Source organism: Myodes glareolus, chromosome 19 (genome assembly GCF_982192425.1).
Source record: "Myodes glareolus chromosome 19, mMyoGla1.1, whole genome shotgun sequence".
Lineage (NCBI taxonomy): Eukaryota > Metazoa > Chordata > Mammalia > Rodentia > Cricetidae > Myodes > Myodes glareolus.
Genome location: NC_142044.1, coordinates 63,358,948 through 63,379,529, shown reverse-complemented (window position 1 = coordinate 63,379,529; position 20,582 = coordinate 63,358,948). Strand labels below are relative to the sequence as shown.

Below are 20,582 nucleotides of genomic sequence, written 5' to 3'. Positions count from 1 at the left end.
TACAGTAAGAACAAGGTGGTGCCTCGCTGTGGTTTTGGTTTTCATCTCTCACTGAGTAATAATGTTGAACATCTTTCCATATTTGTGCTAGCCAGCTTTTCCCTGTTTTGTCTTTGGTCTGGCCCCCAGCATGCTGAGTGCTAAAATTACAGAAATGCACCACCATGCCTGTCTTAGAAAACAAATTCATTTTTACTCTCCAGATGTAAACTATTGTTGGTCACTGAAAAAAAGTGAAAAAATCACCTACTATACAAAGTGTTCCTCCTCTTACGTATGACATTAGCCCTCTCCTCCCCAACACCGAAAATATATAAGGAAACAAAAAACTTAAGAAATTGTAATCACAGGCTAGCGGGATGGCTCAGTGGGTTAAGAACACTGGCAGCTCTTTCAGAAGATCTGAGTTTACTTCCCAACACCCATATGGTGGCTCACAACCATATGGAACTTCAGTCTCAAGAGATCTGAGGGCTGGAGAGATGGCTCGGCGGTTAAGAGCATTGCCTGCTCTTCCAAAGGTCCCGAGTTCAATTCCCAGCAACCACATGGTGGCTCACAACCATCTGTAATGAGGTCTGGTGCCCTCTTCTGGCTTTCAGGCATACACGCAGAAAGAATATTGTATACACAACAAATAAATAAATAAATATTTTTTAAAAAAGAGAGAGATCTGACTGAGGCTCTCTTCTGGCCTCCACAGGCACACATACAGGCAAAACATCCATGTACATAAAATTTTAAAAACATTTCTTGTTGTTCTTGTTGTTATTAAAAAGGCCAGCTATGGAGGTGTATGCCTTTGGTTCAGGTAGAGGCAACTGGATCTCTTTTAGTTCGAGGCCACCCAGTTGACCTGCACAGAAGATGCTGTCTTTAGCAAGCAAACAAACAGTAAAAGCAAATACACATGCCAGCAATGCACTCATAAATTAAAAATAAAATTTTAAACAAAAATTTTTAAAAGAATCAAATCAAGCCTTTTCCCAAGTAAGTTTTTCGTTTTAGCTCATTGTAAGCAATTAACAGCACCTGTTCTGCATTACTGACATCATCAACTGCAAATAAACTCTAAAAAAAAAAAAAAAGATTTATTTTTATTTTATGTGTATTGGTGTTTTGCCTGTATGAGGGCATCAAATCCCCTAGAAATACAGATGGTTGTGAACTGCCATGTGGGTGCCAGGACTGAACCTGGTTCTTAACTGCTGAGCCATCTCTCCAGGCCCAGCAACACTTCGCTCACCCTTTCTTGGCTGTTCCTAAAAATTTTAAATCTGGTTGGCTTTTGTTGTTGTTGCTTTGTTTTATCTTTGCTTTTGAGACACAAAGTCCTAAAACCCAGGATGGCTAACAAGACATCCATCTCCCAAGGCAACAGGTGTACCCTACCGTGTTTGGCTAAAATTCTGATTTTTAAAATAACATTTTTAAAAACACAATAAATGTTATATGTGCATTTTTTATAAAAATAAATTAAGCTCCAAGCAGTATCTGTCATGAGGTAATAGCAAGTAGAGCAGACTCACAAAGGATCTATGGAACTTAGCTTCAAAGAAATAAGAACCAAAGTGAGCGGCTGGAGAGTTAACTGGCTCAGCAGTTAAGAGCACCGCCTGCTCTTAACTGTGGGTTCCAATTCCCAGCACCACAACTGTCTGTAACTCCAGTTCCAGGGGACCTGAACCCCTCACACAGATAAACATGCAGGCAAAACACCAATACCTACAAAATAAAATTACTACTATTAAAAACAAAGAACTACCAGGCAGTGGTGGCGCACGCCTTTAATCCCAGCACTTGGGAGGCAGAGACAGGTGGATCTCTGTGAGTTCGAGGCCAGCCTGGTTCCAGGACAGGCTCCAAAGCCAGAGAAACCCTGTCTGGAAAAACAAAAAATAAGCAAACATACATACATACAAAAAAACAACAAAGAACCAAAGCAATACAGAACATGCACATACCAATTAGAAGGATTCTGGATACTGAGAAGTCACCGCAGGCTATGCATTGCTGGCACAGTAAAGGCAAGGTACCTTCCCATGGGACAAGATCTCCTGTAGCTCAGGTTAGCCCCAGACTTGCTATATAACAGAGGATGACCTTTCTGGAAGTTCTGGTGGTCCTGTCTCCACCTCTCAATGCACCTACCTACACAGCAGCTTTATGCAGAATTTACCATCACACCCAGGACGTCTACAGAGAAGGTAACTATCTAAGTTACACCCTCTAGTCCAAAGCAAGGTGCTCTAAACAAATTCTGTAGCCAGGGGCTTCCTAAGTGAAATTCCATGCTAAGAGTTTTGTCTCTGTGCTGTGCTAGAGGCCACAGCTAGGGTCTTACCAAGCACGCTAGCACCCTCAGCTCCTAGGAGCATGTCACGCACTACCTACTCCACTCAAAACGTGTGTTTACTGTGGATCTCACATTACCACCTCTCTCTGTCTTGATAGGCTCCCTTGGCTGGCACATCTCTCCAGATTGTGTACCAGCCTGCCTATTTCTCCCAGTTTTAAGCTACCCTAATGTGTGCTCAGTGGACAGCAGAGTGAACAGTAAATACCAAATACAGTATTCTCTTCTAACAACATTGAGCTGTGTTAAGCCTGGGGTCAGGGAGTCCCTTACTTACCATTTCCACAACTATGAGTCACATTGAATCTCTTCCAGATCTTCAAATGTGCCTGGCTTGCTTCACCTCATACATGCTATTTCCTACACTACAAACACTACTCCGCTTCCTCCTCCTGAGGCTTCTACGATTTCTTCTTCCAGGCAAACCTGCAAGACTAGTTTAGAAGCTGACCATATACCCTGGACCCTAGTATGTTTTTTTCTTTTTCTTTCTTTCTTTTCCCCTTTTTTTGGTTTTTCAAGACAGGGTTTCTCTGTGTAGCTCTGGTTGTCCAGGAATTCGCCCTGTAGCTCATGCTGGCTGGCTCTTCTTATGGCACCTACCATAGTAATGTAAGTCCCAGGAAGTCAAGCACATCCTTTTCCTACACAGCACCAATGTCTTCACATTTAACACTAACAAAACCACCTACTTACTTAGACGGATCTAACTAGAACTGATGAAATAATGGCTGCAGACATCCCAGAGAATCACTCCAGCTCGGCAATAGAAACAGGGCAACTGAGGCACAGGAAAACTTGAAATAACACCCTATGTGAAAATTGGAAATTCAAGCTGGGGGTGGTGGCACATGCCTTTAATCCCAGCACCAGGGAGGCAGAGGCAGGGGGATCTCTGGGAGTTCGAGGCCAGCCTGGTCTACAAGAGCTAGTTCCAGGACAGCTAGAACTGTTACACAGAGAAACCCTGTCTCTAAAAACCAAAAAAAAAAAAAAAAAAAAAAAAAAAGGAAAATTCAGTGACATCATGCTAGGGGGCGTCTGTCTGTTTTTTGACCTGCGTACCATCTACTGGTGATATGTACTATCACAGTCCTGCAGATCAAACAATCAAGAACTACAAACACTATTTAGGAGTTGTCCCATTCAACTTTAGGATACCCAGTTTCCTGTTTTGTTTCCAAGTGCTGAGTGTGAAGCAGGCTAGGCAAACACCCCCCACTTAGCGTCATTATATAGGAGATAAACCTTAAGTGGTCACTGTAAAGTGGGGGTGGGGACAACTAGAATTTTAAACAAATATCTACTGGCAACAAAATCTTGGGATAAATGTATTTTGCGAACATAAATACAATACAAACTTATCACACATACACACACAAAACAATAACGTCTTACTATTGGGACCTACTGGCCTGGAACTCGCTGTGTAGACCGCAGAGGGATTACCGGCTTCTGCCTCCCGAGGGAGTAGCTGGGTTTAAAGGCGTGTGCTACCATGTGCCGCAATAAATAAATTTTTTGGTTCTTTTTTCCCCCCTCCCCTCGAGACAGTGTTTCTCTTAGCTTGGCTGTCCTAGAACTAGCTCTGGCCTCGAATTCAGAGATCCACCTGCCTCTGCCTCCCAAGAGCTGGGATCAAATGCGTGCACCACCACCGCATGGCGAATAGACCATCAAGAAACTAACAAAGTTTCAGGACAGCCAAGGTTATACAGAAAAATCCTGTCTCGAAAAACCAAACCAACCAAACAAAAACAACAAAAGCCAGCCTAGACTGTAAAGGTCATCCTGGGAGGCCCTGTCTCAGGAAAAACTAAAAAGGCTACCACGTCTAGACGCCCTGCAGCAGAAACTCTACTTTAACAAATCCCGCCTCAGAAAGAAAGAGCGGCTACCGAGACACTGTGTTTTCTACTGTAACTTTAGCGGGGAGACACCCGGAAGAGCAAAGCACCGCACCCCGCCGTAAGGCGGGGGGGGGGGGGCTCGGTTTTCCCGTCGCGCAGGTGGGAGCCCGAGGACTGGGTGCCTGCAGCCTGAGGGCGAGCCGTCACGGCTATTCCCGCCTCCACGCACGGAGACACGCGTGAGCCGCGGGAGCGCGGCACCGGGAACGCGGTGCAACCAGACCTGAGCCCAACGCCCGTGCGCTCGCCCGGCAGGCGCGCGGCCGGAAGCGCGCGGCCGCTCCCACCCCCGCGCCCCTCCCCCACCGGCAAGCCGCGCGCGACCCCCAGCCGGCGCGTGGCCGCCATTGCGTCCCCGCCGGCGCCGCGTTCCCGTCCGGGCCGCTCCGCCGCCCCCACGTACCTGCAGAACCGCCTGGCCGCTGCCCGGGGCGGGAACTTCCACTCCCCCGTCCCAGGCGGCGCCGACTTCGCCGCTCGCTCACGTCCCAGCCGCACACCGCGGCAGGGTGGCGCTCCTCCCTGGGGTCGGCGGGGCGGGGAGAACCAGTGTAACTCGAGAGCCAACCGACCGGGGCTACCGTTTCCCGGCCGCGAGGGGCGTCTCTGGCGGCATGATCCGCGGCAGGCCAGGGGCTGGGACGGGGGCCGGGACGGGGGCCAAACAGTGCAAGGAGCGTGGGGAGGGGCGTGGCCTGCGTGCTGCGTCACCGCGTGCTCACGTGGCACACCGTCACCGCGGCGAGCCCGGGTGCGCGCGTTTTCGGCAAGTCGCGGGGTTCGCTTCCTAACTCTCGCTCATGCTGCTCTCCAACGCCAGGCTGAGCTATTTGTATTCGGCAGCGTTGAGGCCCCTGACCTTGACCGGTATCGCTCTACGCGCTGCAAGGCGAAAGGATGTTGGAAGACTTTTATTCGTTTTTTTCAGTATCTGCCCTCGGGATAGCATCGCACGAGCTGGGTGTTACCTACAATCCCAGGAGATGGAGGCAGAGGGAGCAGAAAGTAAAGGTTGGGCTGGGGAAGATCAATAGGAGAGCACTTAACCTCGTATAGATGAAGGCCTGGGTTTGGTTCCCTAACGAAAAGTTTAAAGTTGTCCTCATATGACACTGCCTTAGACTAGGCGGTGGTGGCGCAGGCCTTTAATCCCAGCAGAGGCAGGTGGATCTCTGAGTTCAAGGCCAGTGTGGCCAACAGAGCTAGTTCCAGGACAGCTAGAAACCGTGTCTCAACCCGCATCACCCCCCCCCCCCCAAAACAAACCAATTTGACCCCGTGACACACTGCTCTCACCTGTAATAAGTAGTAATAAGTAGGTCCCCACCGCCACTACTACCACTCTCAGCCTTTTTGTTGGATACGGTTTCACTATGTTACCCTGGAGGTAGCCTTGAACTCCTGTCCGGCTTCAGGTTACAGAGACTAAAAGAGAATAAAAGCCATATACTACCATGCCCAGCTGGAGTAACTTGCTCCTTAGCTTACTTCTGTTGGGATATAGGGGAAATTTTCTGCTTGTGACCTCCCCCCCCCTTTATGGGCATTAGTGTTTTGCTTGCATATGTCTGTGTATCATTTAAGTTACAGACAGTTGTTAGCCTGGGTGCTGGGAATTGAAAGAGCAATCAGGGCTCTTAACTACTGAGCCATCTCTTCATCCCCATCCTTCTTTTCTTTCTTTTTTTTTAAGATTTATTTACTTATTCTGTATACAGTGTTCTGTACCACATGTATACCTGCAGGGCAGAAGAGGGCACCAGATCTCATTATAGATGGCTGTGAGCCACCATGTGGTTGCTGAAAGTGCTCTTAACCTCTGAGCCAGATCAGCTGACTCCTTCTTTTCTTTTCAACTTTATATGCACTTTATTTTATATGAAGGTGTCAGATCCCCTGCAACTGCATCTTCAGACAGTTGTGAGCTGCCATGTGGGTGCTGGGAATTGAACCGGGGTCCTCTGGAAGAGCAGTCAGTGCTCTTAACCACTGAGCCGTCTCTCCAGCCCATCTGGCTCTTTTTCTATACTGCAAGCCATCATCCTTTCTAACATTGTCATCTTAGTAGATTACTTTCTGCCTCTACTAATGCCACCGAATGCCACAGTGACACAGCTATTGGTCACTGTGTTTGTGAGTTATGACTCACACGCCCACAGACACTCTCAGGTATGATGACTGAAGCTCTGAGGACAGAAGAAGCCTCACATCCTGAACAGGTAAGCCTGTTTACATGAGAACACATCGCTGGCCATTATAGAGTTAAAGAAGAAAGGCAAGGTATTGTCACCTGGCTACCAAGTGGCTGATAAATCTGAAGTTCCTGCCTCTCGGCCATGCATCAATCCAAATCAGACCACATCAAACCAAATTGGAAAAAGCCCAGATTTAATGGGTAAAATGCTCCAGGATGATTTCCCTGCCCCTAACCACGTCTGTTTTCTGGGGGGAGGGGCAGTTTAAATAGCATGTGGGAGTGGTCTTGAGTACCTCTGGGAGAGGAGCCCTGTTTGGCAGGCTTTCTGAGATGAGACAGGGTTGGGGAGAGACGGGGGAGGGGGATTGAGGTGGAGCTTTCACTAGAACATTCTAAGTGTTTTGGACGTATGGATACCAGGGGCTGGTATGGAGCTTCCACCAGAACAAAATCTTCTGGAGGAACACAACCTCTGGAACTTATTGCTGGAATCTTTCAATGTTTAGATGTCCATTCAGAAATAGCACAGACTAAAATCAACCTCTAAGTAGGAGTCCATGTGTTCATGTGACAGTTCTGAAATGGTTAGTAGCTGGTGGCATCAACCAGCCAACATATAAAATTTAAAGTCTCACAGATCCTCCACATCATAGCATTTTTTCAAAAAGTGATTTGTTTTTATGTGTAATGATAATTCATTTGTATTTTAATAAATAAAGCTTGCCTGAATCAGAGAGTAAAACAACCACATTGATCAGCCTGACAGACCAGGCAGTGGTGACACACTTTTTTTTTTTTTTTGAGACAGGGTTGCTGTAGATTTGGAGTCTGTCCTGGAACTCACTCTGTAGACCAGGTTGGTCTTGAACTCACAGAGATCTGCCTGCCTCTGCCTCTTGAGTACTGGGATTAAAGGCGTGTGCAACTACTGCCCGGCTGACACACACCTTTGATCCCAGTAGCCACACTAGTTGTATCAAAACTGAGCAGTAGTGGTGTTCACCTTTAATCCCAGCACTAGAAAGGAATATAAAATAGGAAGAGCCGGATGATAGTGGCCCAGCACTTGGGAGGCTGAGACAGGGGATCTACAAGAGCAGGTTCCAGGACAGGCGCCAAAGCTACAGCAAAACCCTGTCTCAAAAAAAAAAAAAAAAAGACCCAGTTGGGAGGAGACAGTCTTATACACAGTATACACAGTCTCATTCTGATTCCTGGAAGCAGAATCACCATCACCATTTTGGACTGAGGTAGAGTTAATAGTCAGTGGTTGGCTGTTTTGCTTTTCTGACTTTTCTGACCTTCAGATTGAACCCCAATATCTATCTCTGGTTTTTTATTATTTGTTCTACATTTGTGTGTGTTGGTATTTTGCCTGCATGCATTTAAAGGGGGATATGCTATAGAGATTTGCATTGGTATGGATCTTGGTTTACTGATACACATCTAAGGTGAATTTTGTTATATGTATATTTCTCCTCTTGATTAAGGTATTATTGTATAATTAAAATATAGGTTAATAGATAATCATCTATAATAGTCAAGCATGTTACTTAGATTTTCTAGATGTATAGAGATATATTTCAGTTAGATAGGCATTCTTCATATCTTTCAAAGACTACGGAATATGGCATTTAAAATGTTTTAATAACTTAAGACTTTTCATGACAATCAGACACATTTGCTCCGGGCAGCACCAATTACTTCAAAAGGAAGATGGGCATTAAAGAGGCTCCTTATGTAGTTTGCTAGCCATTTGGGCAAGAAACTGCTCCTGCCTGGACTGCTGAACTGGACCTGCAGGACCCACAGAGAAATGACTGCTGAACTTGCCTAAAGGTGAGACCGTCCTTTGGGGTTCCTACTTCATGAACGAGTCTGCTAGACATTCTGCAAGACACAGAAGAAAGTGACTGACAAAATGCCAATATAGGTGGAACTGTCTGAAATTTCCTGCTTCATGGAAAAGTCTGCTGGATACTATGGGCCAATAGGCTGAAGATGGATGCCCTAGTGGTACAGAAGAACTTTGGGTGACTGTCCAGGTAGTGAGATGTCTCTGTCAATTCTAGAGTTTTGGAAGTTGCTTACAATGTACTTTCTGTTTACTTAGGTAATATTATATCCTTCTGAAGTCTTTGATGGAGTTAAAGAATTTATAATTATAGTTTTCCTTAGTTATGATAAAAGATTTGTTCTTATTGTATATAATTTTGTATTAGGCTTAGAACTCTCTTATTTAAACAAAGGGGGAGTTACTGTAGGAAATCCTACAGCCAGTAGCCCTTAAGTTACCCACCCACTGGGACGTAGACTGCTATACTATTTAGGCCGATGTGAAGTGTGAGTCTAGTCTCTTTTCAGGCTGTGGGGTTCAGTTTCTGTTCTCCGTTCCAGCAGAGGATTCGGATTTGTGAGTCTACCCCTAAATAAATAACCCTCTATTATTCTCAGTTCTGAGCTACATTTATGTGTGTTGGTATTTTGCCTGCATGCATGTCTGTGTGAGGGTATCAGACCCCTGGAGGTAGAGTTACACACAGTTGTGAGCTGCCATGTGGGTGCTGGGAACTGAACCCAGGTCCTCTGGAAAAACAGCCAGTGCTCTTAACCACTGAGCCATCTCCAGCCCTACATCATGGCAATTCTAATGACTCAGTGCCCAAAACACATAGGTTGTTGAGACGAGTCCCATGTGGTCCAGGCTAGCTTTGAACAAGCCTGAATTCCTCCTGCTCTGCTTCCCTGGGCTGGGGTTACACGTGTGAATCACCATGCCTGCTTTTCCTACTTGTTTTATCTTGCCTATGTCATCTTTCAAAACTTTAGTTCAGGTCAGACATGGTAACTCTCATCTCTAATCCCAGAATTCCAAAGGCTGAGGCAGGAGGATCATGATGGGTTTGGGGGCCAGCCTAGGCTAGAGACCATGACTTAAAAAAAGTAAAATCCAACTTCAGTTCAGATGATGGCCTCCAGCTGGTCTTACTGTCCTCCTTGCCTGCTGTCACCCACTGATCCTAACTGCCCTATGCATCATGACTGGTTCCTGCATAGCCCTGAAGGCACACTTTCCTATACATGACTGGTTCCTGCATTGCCCCGAAGGCACACCTTGTGTTTTTCTCAAGCACAGTTTTTGGTGGGCATCACTTGGTAACAGTCTGTCAAGCAGGGGAGGCAGGGCCTCAATGCCAAAATAGTTTGGTCCATACTGAAAGGATTCCCTTCAGGTTTCCTGAGACCAGGAAATACTACAGCAAATGAATCCTCACATCCAGGAAGGCCGGAACTCAGTCCAGCTCAAGGCAGAAGAACAGCCTGCAACCCAGACGTGCCACAGGCTCAGAGGGAAGAAGCTAAACGTTTTACTCTGAGAAATCCTGAGAGCTGGGTCAAGTGGTTAAGGATGCTTAGAGCCAAGCCTGGGGACCTGTGATGATGAATACCTGGGATCCCACGGTGCAAAGAGAACTGACTCCCTTTGGCATCCACACAGGCACCACAGCAAGCTCCCCTCATCCCAACAAAATAAATTCAAATGTAATATTACCCTGAGGGGGGAAAAAAAAGCAAGGGGCTGCAGACAGACAGCTTGTCAGTTAAGAGCACTATTGCTCTTGCAGAGAGGACTCAGGTTTGGGTCCCAGCACCCTCATGCTGGCTCACGATCATCATTAACTCCAGTTTCATGGGACTCAGTACCTTCTGACCTTCTCAGGCACGCACTCAGTGCACATACATAAATCAAGCAAAACACTTATACAAAGATAAAAAATAGTAAAAAATTATCTAAGAACAAAATCCAAGCTGGGCAGTGGTGGCACACACCTCTGAACCCAGCACTCAGGAGGCAGAGGCAGGCGAATCTCTTTGAGTTCGAGGCCAGCCTGGTCTACAAAGCGAGTTCCAGGACAGCCAGAGCTGTTACACAAAGGAACTCTTTCTTAAAAAACCAAGAAAGACAAAATGAGAAGAGAAAGAAAAAGCAACCCAATTGATTTACAAAGCAGCATTACTGTGCCCTTGCCCCAGCCGCCCTCAGTGCACAGCTCTGGAGCTCTCTGCTGGGCCACCACAGTCACCTTACTGTCTGAGGCTGTGTTCTGTCAGTCCCCAAAAGGGGTATGGCTGAGTGCCAGAGTGAATGCCTAACCTTCAGGAGACCTGGGTGCAGTCCCCACACCACACACACATAAGCAAAATGTGTGAAGGATTAAACACAATCAAGCATCAATATTTATTAACACAAGACAAAGGAAACACATTCAATGAGTTAATAGAACACTGTCCAGCCAGATGTTAAATTTAAAAATGTATATCTAATCTAATTTCAAATAAATAAAAAACCCTTTATACATAATTACACAGTACTATGGTTTGAATTTGACAGGGGTAAATATCATCTTGACAGAAAGTAAACAAAACAGCATTGAGGACTAAAAACTTCATGTCTTTGCAGTCTCTTCCTCGGGACAAATCTTACGGCCCATCCTACACACGTCTAAGTCAGGACTGTTGAGTGAAAGCCAAGGCCTACTGTGCATATGGAGGACTGCAGCCACCAGCTCCGGACACGCTGGGTTTCACATGAAAACATGACACGGACCACTCTAAGGCAGTTAGTTATACTGGAGTTCCAGGGTAAGGGGATAAGTCCCCATTGCTTTACTTTAAAATTCTCGGATATTCAAGGAAAGTAACTTATTTGGCCAAGATACTGAGCACCATGCTTGGGGCAGAGACCTTAACAGGAGCCTAAGGCCTCAGGCCCTTGGGATTCAAGGGAAGCATTAAGCAAGCACTGCCAAAGAGCTCAAGTGAGGAGGCAGGCGTGGTTCAGCAGCCGGATCAGTACGACCGCACACTGAAGGACTTGGTACTGGGCAGAACAGGGTCTCTGTGGGCATGGTGGGCATTCTGAGGGCTCAGATGCACAGGAGGGCATGTGTGCAGCTGGTCCATCTCAGTCTCTCTCCTAAGGGCCAGACAAAAGCTCACAGATTTCCAGATAAGATGATTTCTCTTGCCAAGTGTGATCGGTTGCACAAGTCTGTAATTTCAGCACTGGAAGGCTGAGGCAAGAGTCTCAAGTTTGAGGCCAGCACGGGCTATACAGTAATGTCCTATTATACACACACAAACACAAAATAAAAAATAAAAAAGTTTTCCTTTGTGTAACTAAGTTCAGCCTAGCCCTCATGTCCAATGGTCAGGCAGGGCTGCAGGCTGTTTTTGATTTGTTAATGATGGACTTCATTTCAAGACTGCTTTCACTGTCAGTTCAGCCAGGAAGTTTCCAGTGATGTGGAAGGAGGAACTCTTGTTAAGGTCTACTGCAGGGTCTAGCACAGACCCATGGAGGAGGGAGCAGGGATGAGGCTCCCCAGGGGTGGCGCTCAGCTGCTGTTCTCTACTGTGCAATCTGGTTTCAGGGGATGGGCCCAAAGCAATGGAGGGCGGGGGAGAGTAGTCATGATCAGAAAGGGTCTGCTGCAATCTGGACAGGAAAGAAGAGCAGAGGTTCCAGGCCAGCCTGGCTAGGTAGGATGAGCTCGCCACAAGCCCTATGTTCCACCCCAGCATCGTTTTTAAAGAAGACCTGGGAATGACAACTCGACAGTCACCCTAAGTACTGAAAGCTGGTCACCGTGCGATAAGCTGGCTACAGTCCTGCACCTGATGGAGCAATGACAGCCACTAGCCACATTGGTCACTGAGACCTGAACTAAAAACATGTTTACTACACATAAGATTTCCAAAATAAAAAAAAAATTCAATAATTTTATATCAAAGAAATAGTACTTTTGGTAAATATATTAAAATCAATGCCATATGCTTTAAGAAATGTTTAAAAGATGTGTTCAGATGGGTAGTATAGTGGCGCACATATTTAATCCCAGCACTCAGGAAGCAGAGGCAGGAAGATCTTCATGAATTTGTCACCAACCTGGTCCACATAGGGAGGAAGCAGCTCAGGTTACACAATGAAACTTCTTTTTTAAAAGGTGGTTATTAGGAAAGTTTAAATTACAGATGTGGCTCACATTTATTGCAATGTGTTCCTGACTGGTGATACCAAGTTAATAATTTGCATTTGTAAGAGTTACCATTCAAGAGCCAGCCTGTGGTGGTTCAGACCTTTAAACCCAGCACTTGGGAAGCAGGGGGATCTCTGTGAGTTCAAGGCCAGCCTGGTCTACAGAGCAAGTTCCAGGCCAGCTAGGACTGTTACATAGATAGAAACCCTGTCTCAAAAAAAAATCAAAATTAAAAAAAAGTTATCATTCAAGATAGATTGGTCTACATTTTTTTTCTCATAGAATTTGCAGATTATTGGCATAGAATTGTTGACCAGGCCCTGCTTTGCTTAGTAAATCATCACAAACTGCTTTAAGAGTTTACTTATGCCTGCAACCCCAGCATGGGGACGGTGTTCACGGTCAGCCTGGGCTATGTAGAAAGACCCTGTCTCAAAAAAATAAACAAAGCAAAAAAGTTTAAGACTTCCAAAATAAGCAGGCTGTTTTCTTCGTAGATGAAGGGGTCTCTGGATGGGATACTCAGGAGGCACCCCTTTCCTGTACACCCAAGACCTCCCTCATCACATGCAAACCAATCCTACCCAAAATGCAAAGGTCCTGAAGTAAGAGCTTCTCTGGAGGTCTTCCTTCTGTGGAGCACAAGCCAGGAGGATGAGGATATGGAGAAGGGGCCATAGTGGCTGAGTCATGAGCTTGAAGGCAACCCAGGAGTGCTGCCCTGGTGAAGAGTCTGGTCTTTGCTTAATAAACCTTATTTTTAGGGTAATTACAAGTCTTACAAATTGCTTAAAAACACATTTAGTTTACAGGATGTTACAGTGGGGTAAATAATATGTATTATCAAAATAGTCTAAATAAATATTTACAATAGACCGGAACGGGTCAAAGAGAACCGTTCTGATTTAACAGGTTAATTCTTTTACTTGAAGTTTTCTTTAATTTTTAAAAATATTTCTGTAAGAAAAAAATAATAAAATTTAACTATATTCAAATACATGAAGTTTCAGACCAAAGAAAGGAAACTGAGCCTAAGGTCAAACTCAGTCCCACACTGAGTGTGGCCCAGACACCAGTTATTTCAAAAGAGTTTCTTGCATACATCAGACTTCCCTGTTTCCGAGGAGCCCGGCTATTCTGGCAGCCCAGACTGGTTAGTGTTAAGATGTGCACACGTGGCCTACAGTTCATGAGCTCACTCCTCAGTTTTCCTGGGCGGGGGAAGCTCTACATGGAATCTGCAGACACAGAGCATGAAAAGAGCGGAACTCACAATTCTCCATAGTCACTCTAGACGCGGAAAAAGTTTCAACACTGGCCCGAGTGAACTACCATGGTTCCGTAGAGTAGGTTAGGAATTGATGAATCTTAGCTACCTCTAAAATCCCGACATGAGATTTTTTTTTTCTTAGCTCAGAGGAATGGGTTAAAGAATCCTTAGAAGCTTAAGCTAATTCTGGGAATATAAATTTTAAAAACAAATCCAGGCAGCTTTCGTACAGACAGGAGGCGCTGCACCGCTAGGCCAGGCAGTCCCACCACCCCGGTGCCGCTGGAAGCTCAGCCACACCAGCTGCAGTTGGGGGAGCCGACTGCTCAGCTCCTTAGCCGAGCTATGTGCACTCTTATTTACACGTTTAAATACGGTCAGAGGCTTGTAACTGACAACTAGACATACAGAGCAGCTCTCACGTCAGTCATTTGATTTGCTTATGGGCTGACTCAAGCTTGGTGGTTTCATTTGAAGAAACCTCGCAGAACACCTGACTACAGGAAAATGGCAAAATACAGTACAGAGTGGGGAACTGTGGGACACAGATTACCCCTTCATATGAATTCATTAAACTCCCTTATAAAAGTCTAAAACATTAGGTAAAAATACAGGTATGTATGCCAGTTGAGGAAAATGCAACATGCATGTAACTGCTTTAGTAACGTGCTGTCGCGGATGCCAAAGTCAGGTCTGACGCATTGCTAACATGTTTTCGTTGTAACCACAGAATTCCCCTTTCCTGTGTGTTCTGTGACTGCAGAATCCCACAGATGAGATGAAGGCCACACTGGAGCCATCTTCATGTTAGCGGCAAGCCTTCCTCTAGCCACAGGTCTTCAGTCTGTCTGATACTTAGGACGGCCCCTACGGGGCTGGCTACATGTTATAAGCCACATAGATAGGGTCTAACTGGTCAGCCAGGAAGCTGTCTCGGAGGTGCATCCTCTGCTTCTCTCCTCTAGAGTTGATGGGGATGACCCCAGGGTCCACCACAACCACAACTCCAACGATGAGGTAATGTTCTTCTAGGACCACATTGGTCACCAGAGGAACCAGGTCCAGTGCTTCCTGCTCAGAGCCACACAGTTCCACAACCACCACGAGCAAGTTGGTCCAGGTGAACACAGCACTGAAATCCAATGACACTCAGTTAAGATTCATCCTTTAAAAATACTTAGGATTTTGATTTTACAAGTATGGCTGTTTGCCTACATACATATAAATGCCCTGTAAGCATACAAAGCCCGAGGAGGTCAGAAGAGACAGTCTGATCCCCTGGAACTAGAGTTCCAGCTGGTTCCGTGTGAGCTACCACACAGGTGCTGAGAACAGAACCCGCATCCTCTGCAAAAGCAGAAGTGCTCCTAACTGCTCTTCATCTTTAAAATACTTCTTCCGCATTCATTGTGGGGAGCGCACGGGGGCGGTGGAGAGGTCAGGTCGCTCCTTCCACACCTGGGTCCTGAGGATCCCACTCATGTCACCAGGCTTGGCAAGTGCCTTTACCTGCAAGCCAGCCCTGGTCTTCAGAGATTTGTGCCCACCCCCCATGAACTGTCTTTTCTCCTTGAAAGTCAGAGGCCAACAGCCATGTGTGTGTACAGCTGACTAGCTGAGCCTTCCAGCAGTTTCTCAGAGTAGCACTGCCTGAACTGAGAACACACATGTCTGATGGTTTGGGACTGGGTTCAGGAAAGAAGGATCAATACAGGTGCCGATAGCTTCAGAGAGAGGAGGCAGCAATCCCTAATTGTCCACCTGCCCCTTGTCCCTAGACTCAATCTTTACAGAGGGTAGAAAGAGGAGCCAGGTGTCCTTCCCATTTACTCTGCAGCTTAGGTTTCTTTGTCTGAGACAGGGTCTCTCTAGCTAAGGTGAGCCAGTATATCTGATATTACTAAAGCTCCCCTGCCCCATAAGATAGACTTTCTCTGTGTAGCTCTTGTAGACCTTGCTGGCCTTGAACTCACAGAGATCCACCTGCCTGCCTCTGCCTCCCGAGTGCTGGAATTAAAGGTGTGCCCACCACTGCCTGGTTTACTTAAACTTTCTTGAACACAATTTCTGTTGCTTGCAATGTGTCAGCACTGTGTGAAAGTACTGTGAGGGAGACACACTTCCCACTGAGCAGATGACTCAGTCAGAAGGGATGGGCTGGCTTTCGATCTACAATGCTAAACAGATTTTTAAAATGATCCCATAGTAAAGATAACTATAAGTAATAATTAGTTGTAATAAAGTCAAATATATAAAATCAGTTCTGACACCAGCTTCCCTACATGCTTTACAAAAGTCTCTTCATGCAAAGATGTTCTTGCCTTGATCAGTCTGGTTTAGGTCTAGAGAAAGATTCTGACCCAGGCAACATGGAAGACCCTTTTTTGTGAGTTTGTTTTGAGGCAGGATTTCTTCCTTGGGTAGCCCAGGCTCGTGAGCAGTTCCAAATGTTCCTGTGTCAGCCTCCTCAGTGCTGGCATATAAATACAGGCTGGCATGCCCAGCAAGGACATCTTTAGACAAAGGAGTATTTGGAAAGTATGAGCAGCTCTCATAGAAAATGTGGTTATGCAACAAGGGACAAGCTGGAAAAGGACACAGCAGTTAAACAGGGAAGAACACTATACATTAAAAACACAGAATAAGCCAGGCCGTGGTGGCACATGCCTTTAATTCCAGCACTTGGGAGGCAGAGGCAGGTGGATCTTTGTGATTTCAAGGCTGGCCTCATCTACAGAGTGAGTTCCAGGACAGCCAGAACTACAGAGAGAAAGAAACCTTATCTTGAAACCACCCTCCCCCAAAAAAGAATAACCCAGAATAACATTTGGGAGACAAAGGCAGGTGGATCGCCTAATTTTGAGGCTAGCCTGGTCTACAAAGAGAACAAAGATAGTTCCAGGATATCTAGGGCTATCGAGAGAGACCCTGCTTCAAAACAAACAAACAAAACCAAAAAAGAGGTGCTGGAGAGATGGCTCAGTGGCTAAGCGTACCAGCTGCTGCTTGAGAAGATGAGAGCTCTGACTTCAGAACCTCTCTTGGGTGACTCATAATCACCTGGAAGTTCAGTTGCAGGCCATCCAACATCTTTTCTGGACTTCATGGGTACCTTTGTACATGTGGCATATACTCACACAGACACCCAAGTTAAAAACAAAAATAAACAAAAACCCAGAATGAAAACTAGTAGGTGAAACTCAGTGTTAATTTTAATGAATTTTCTGTCAGTATGAGGTTGGCTAATCCCTGAGAAGAGAAATGCAGGCACATTCCTGCACTGAGAGAACCAGCTGAGATAGCAATCCCAGCACTTTCACCTGCTTCCCACTGATGCTTTAAAAAGCACAGGCTGATTTGGGCCTTTTGGTGATCGGGAAGAACAAGGAAGTATGGGAAGGTAAACCTTTATTATCAGTCATTTTTATCATTTATTTATTATTTATGAGAGAGGAAGTGTATGTGTTGACTACAGCTCACATGTAGAGGTCAGAGGACAACTAGTGGGGGTTCTGGAAACTATACTCAAGTCACCAGACTTAGTGCTAAACACCTGACCTACTGGGCCACCTAGCAAGTTCAAGGTGAGTCTCTAAATTGTGTCTTTTGAGCCTAAAGTCAGAGTTATTTCCTGCCACATTATACTGACTTCCTGGAGGCAGGCGACCTATGAGGGTCTATCTACCCTTACAAACGAATTCAGCCCACAGCTTCCCACCATGTTCTGTGGTAGCTCCAAGGCCTTTTGGGTTCTGGTGAACAGGCTGTGATGGCCACAATGGACCGTGGAAGCAAGATGGAAAGTGGTTCGCATATTTCCTTACTCTGGTTAGGTAGAATGGAATAAATGGCTGATTAACAAAGTTGCAGTGAGAAAAAGGTGTGGGATTACCATTCAGCAATGCTCCTGTGGACTCGGGACACGGAGGTCTCGATGTCAATCGGGTGGTACCGCAATCCTCTCAGTTCCAGTGTCTCATCCAGCGCACCCACAACATACAAGGCATCATGACGTTCTGAAAGAAAGAAGAGAAATACGCTTCAAACGCCCACTAAATACCATAAAGTGTCGGCCTTAAGAGCACAGGGTTGATATTGCCAGTCAGCTGGCGAATCCGACTACTTGCTCTGTGGACAGAGATCAGGTTAAACAGCTGCTATAAGGAATATATTGTTTAGTTTGGAATGGAGAGACGGCCTGGTAAGTACGTTCCACATAAAGAGTCCACACAATGGTGGACGGAAAGAAATGACTACAGAGTTGGCCTCTGACCTCCACATCTGGGTGGTAGTATGCGTGAACACACACAATTTTTTTAAGATTTTTTTGTTCTGTTTTGGGGTTTTTTTTTTTTGGTTTTTGAGATAGGATTTCTCTATGTAACAGCCATGGCTGTCCTAGAACTTGTTTTGTAGATCTGGCTGGCCCCGAACTCGTAGAGAGCCACCTGCCTCTGCCACCTTTGGGATTAAAGTCATATGCCACCACTACCCAGCAAGATTTTATTTTCTAATTGTGTGAATAAGTGTCTCTATGTGTTTGTACGTGCCCTAAGAGTCCAGAAGAAGATATTGGAACCCCAGAGCTGGAATTACAGGTGGTTGTAAACCACTTGATGTGGGTGCTGGGAACTGAACCTGGGTCCTCTGGAAGAGCTACAAATCCTCCAACAACCGAGCCATCTCACTAGGATAAAAATTTAAAAAAAAAAAAAAAACACCTTAAATGATTTTGCAAGGTAGCTGACATGGTGTGTGGTAGGTACATTGTTAGGTGCTAAAAATAGCCATTGTTGTTACTATTAGGTGATAGCAGTTGTGCTAAGTGCTAGGGAGACACAGAAGAAGACCTAAATGGGGGCTGGTGAGACAGCTCAGCAGATGGAGGTTCCTGTCAACAGGATATACACGGGGGAAGGAACCCTGCAAACTGTCCTCCAATATACACACAGATTCTCTCTCACCCTCCTGTCTTATGCTTGAGCACATATACATACAATAATTAGGTTAGCAACTAAAAATATTTTTTGAAAACACCTAACTGAGGGAGATACAAACAGGAATTTCCCTGTAGCAAGTTAAGTGTAAGGAGGGCAGAGGTATAGCCGGGTGGTGGTGGTGCACACCTTTAAACCCAGCACTCGGGAGGCAGAGACAGGAGGATCTCTGTGAGTTGGAGGCCACCCTGGTCTACAGAGTGAGTTTCAGGACAGGCTCCAAAGCTATAGAGAAACCCTGCCTCAAAAAACAAACAAACAAACAACAACAACAAAGGCAGGAGTAGGCATGAAATCTGAGGAGCTGGGGAGACCCATTAGCCCTAATCTAATCAAGGATTTAAAGAGAGCTTCTAGAAATGTTGATGCCATGTTTGAGTTTTGACAAATGAACAAGAATTAGCCAGATATGGCTGGGAGAGGGGAGGGGAAGAGGAGTGGAAGGGGAGGGCCTGAGACAAACGGGGGTACGGGGAGGGGGCCTGCACCACAGCTTCTAGACTGCAGGGCAGGGAGACTCGCCAGGTCCAGCCCAGCAAGCACACAGAAGGAAAGTAGCATTTGCAGTACTTTCCTGGTGAGAGTGGGTTTCTGATGATGAAATAACAGCAGAAACATGGCAACCACTGAGGAACGATCTGCCCTCTGTGCTGGCACTGACTGTACCACAACACTGAACCGCACATCATGTCCGTGAGGCAGAGGACACAGAGTGGCTGCTCACAGTCACCTGGTCAGGAAGCACAGCCCTCATCTCCCCAAGAACTATGAAGAAATGATACATACTGCTCAGCTCAGGAGAAATGGTGTGGTCTGGCTGAAGCCTTAGAGCTCATGGCTTTGGTATACAAACACAGCTAGTGTTGAGAATTCTGCAGTGGCTCCCAGTGCCAGTGAGGAAGGAAGTGTGAAGCTGGACAGCAGAGGAGCCAGGATGATTGGCTGGGCAGAAGACGACATTAGGGAATCCTCTGAAAGAGTGTTGCCAAAAAGCAGGTTTGACCCATTTCCAAAACAATTCCCAGGCCAAGCAGGGTAATGCACGCCTTTAATCCCAGCACTCTAGAGGCAGAGGCAGACGAATCTCTGTTGAGTTGGAGGCCAGTCATGGCTATGTAGTAAGACCATTTAAAAAAAAAAAAAAAAGAACCAACTCGCTCTTAGTGATAAAGGATGTTTCTGTTTCTCCTGGACTCAATGGCAAGCCAGGGAAGAAGAGATGAGGGAAGAGGTAGTTATCCCAGGCTTGTTCAGCACTGGTATCAGCCCTGAGAAAGTTCTGCTGTGCCTGGAGTTCCAAGCTGCTCCAGTACCCTGTTCTAGGATGCTCCTGCCAAAGTCTAGAGGGCTTCTCATCCTGACAGTCCTCAGAGGGCAATGTGGCTCCACAATGTGCTCAGGGGCGCAGAGGGAGACTATACTCCACAGGTGGGTGCAACAGCCTAGCCAGGGTTATGCAAACAAGGAAGCTGGGAAGGAGAACAGGGGTGGAAGTTACCTCCAGTGGCTGCTGTGAGCTCCGTCCTGCGGACAAACCCAAGGTACCCTGTGCGGGCCCAGAGAGTCTGCGCAGCATCCCCGAAGCTCAGGCGGGTGTTGAAATGATCAGCCTGAAGAGTCTCGCTATCATAGATGGTGTAGTAGCCACTAGCTGTGTGGGGGCTATTCACCCAGATCTACAGGAAGAGGAAAGATGATGACATCACATCAATTCTCCTGGGACTTATTTTTTTAATTTATTTTTTTATTTTATATGCATTGGTGTTTTGCCACGGGTGTCAGGTCCCCTGGATCTAAACTGGAATTATAGA

At 46.1% G+C, this 20,582-nt stretch overlaps 1 protein-coding gene across 2 annotated transcripts in view; it reads right to left on the bottom strand.

Moving 5' to 3' along the window:
* Positions 1 to 10,672: 10,672 nt before the first annotated feature.
* Dip2b (DIP2 acetate--CoA ligase B (putative)) overlaps positions 10,673 to 20,582 on the bottom strand; it is a 181,750-nt gene continuing 171,840 nt past the window's right edge. For both annotated transcript variants that reach the window (XM_085678591.2, XM_085678590.2), the window contains 3 exons: positions 20,270 to 20,447; positions 17,667 to 17,790; positions 10,673 to 14,906 (listed from right to left, as the gene is read on the bottom strand). In XM_085678591.2, the coding sequence (XP_085534717.2) occupies positions 14,654 to 14,906; positions 17,667 to 17,790; positions 20,270 to 20,447 (555 nt within the window). In that variant the 3' untranslated portion in view covers positions 10,673 to 14,653. The remainder of the gene's footprint in view (positions 14,907 to 17,666; positions 17,791 to 20,269; positions 20,448 to 20,582) is intronic.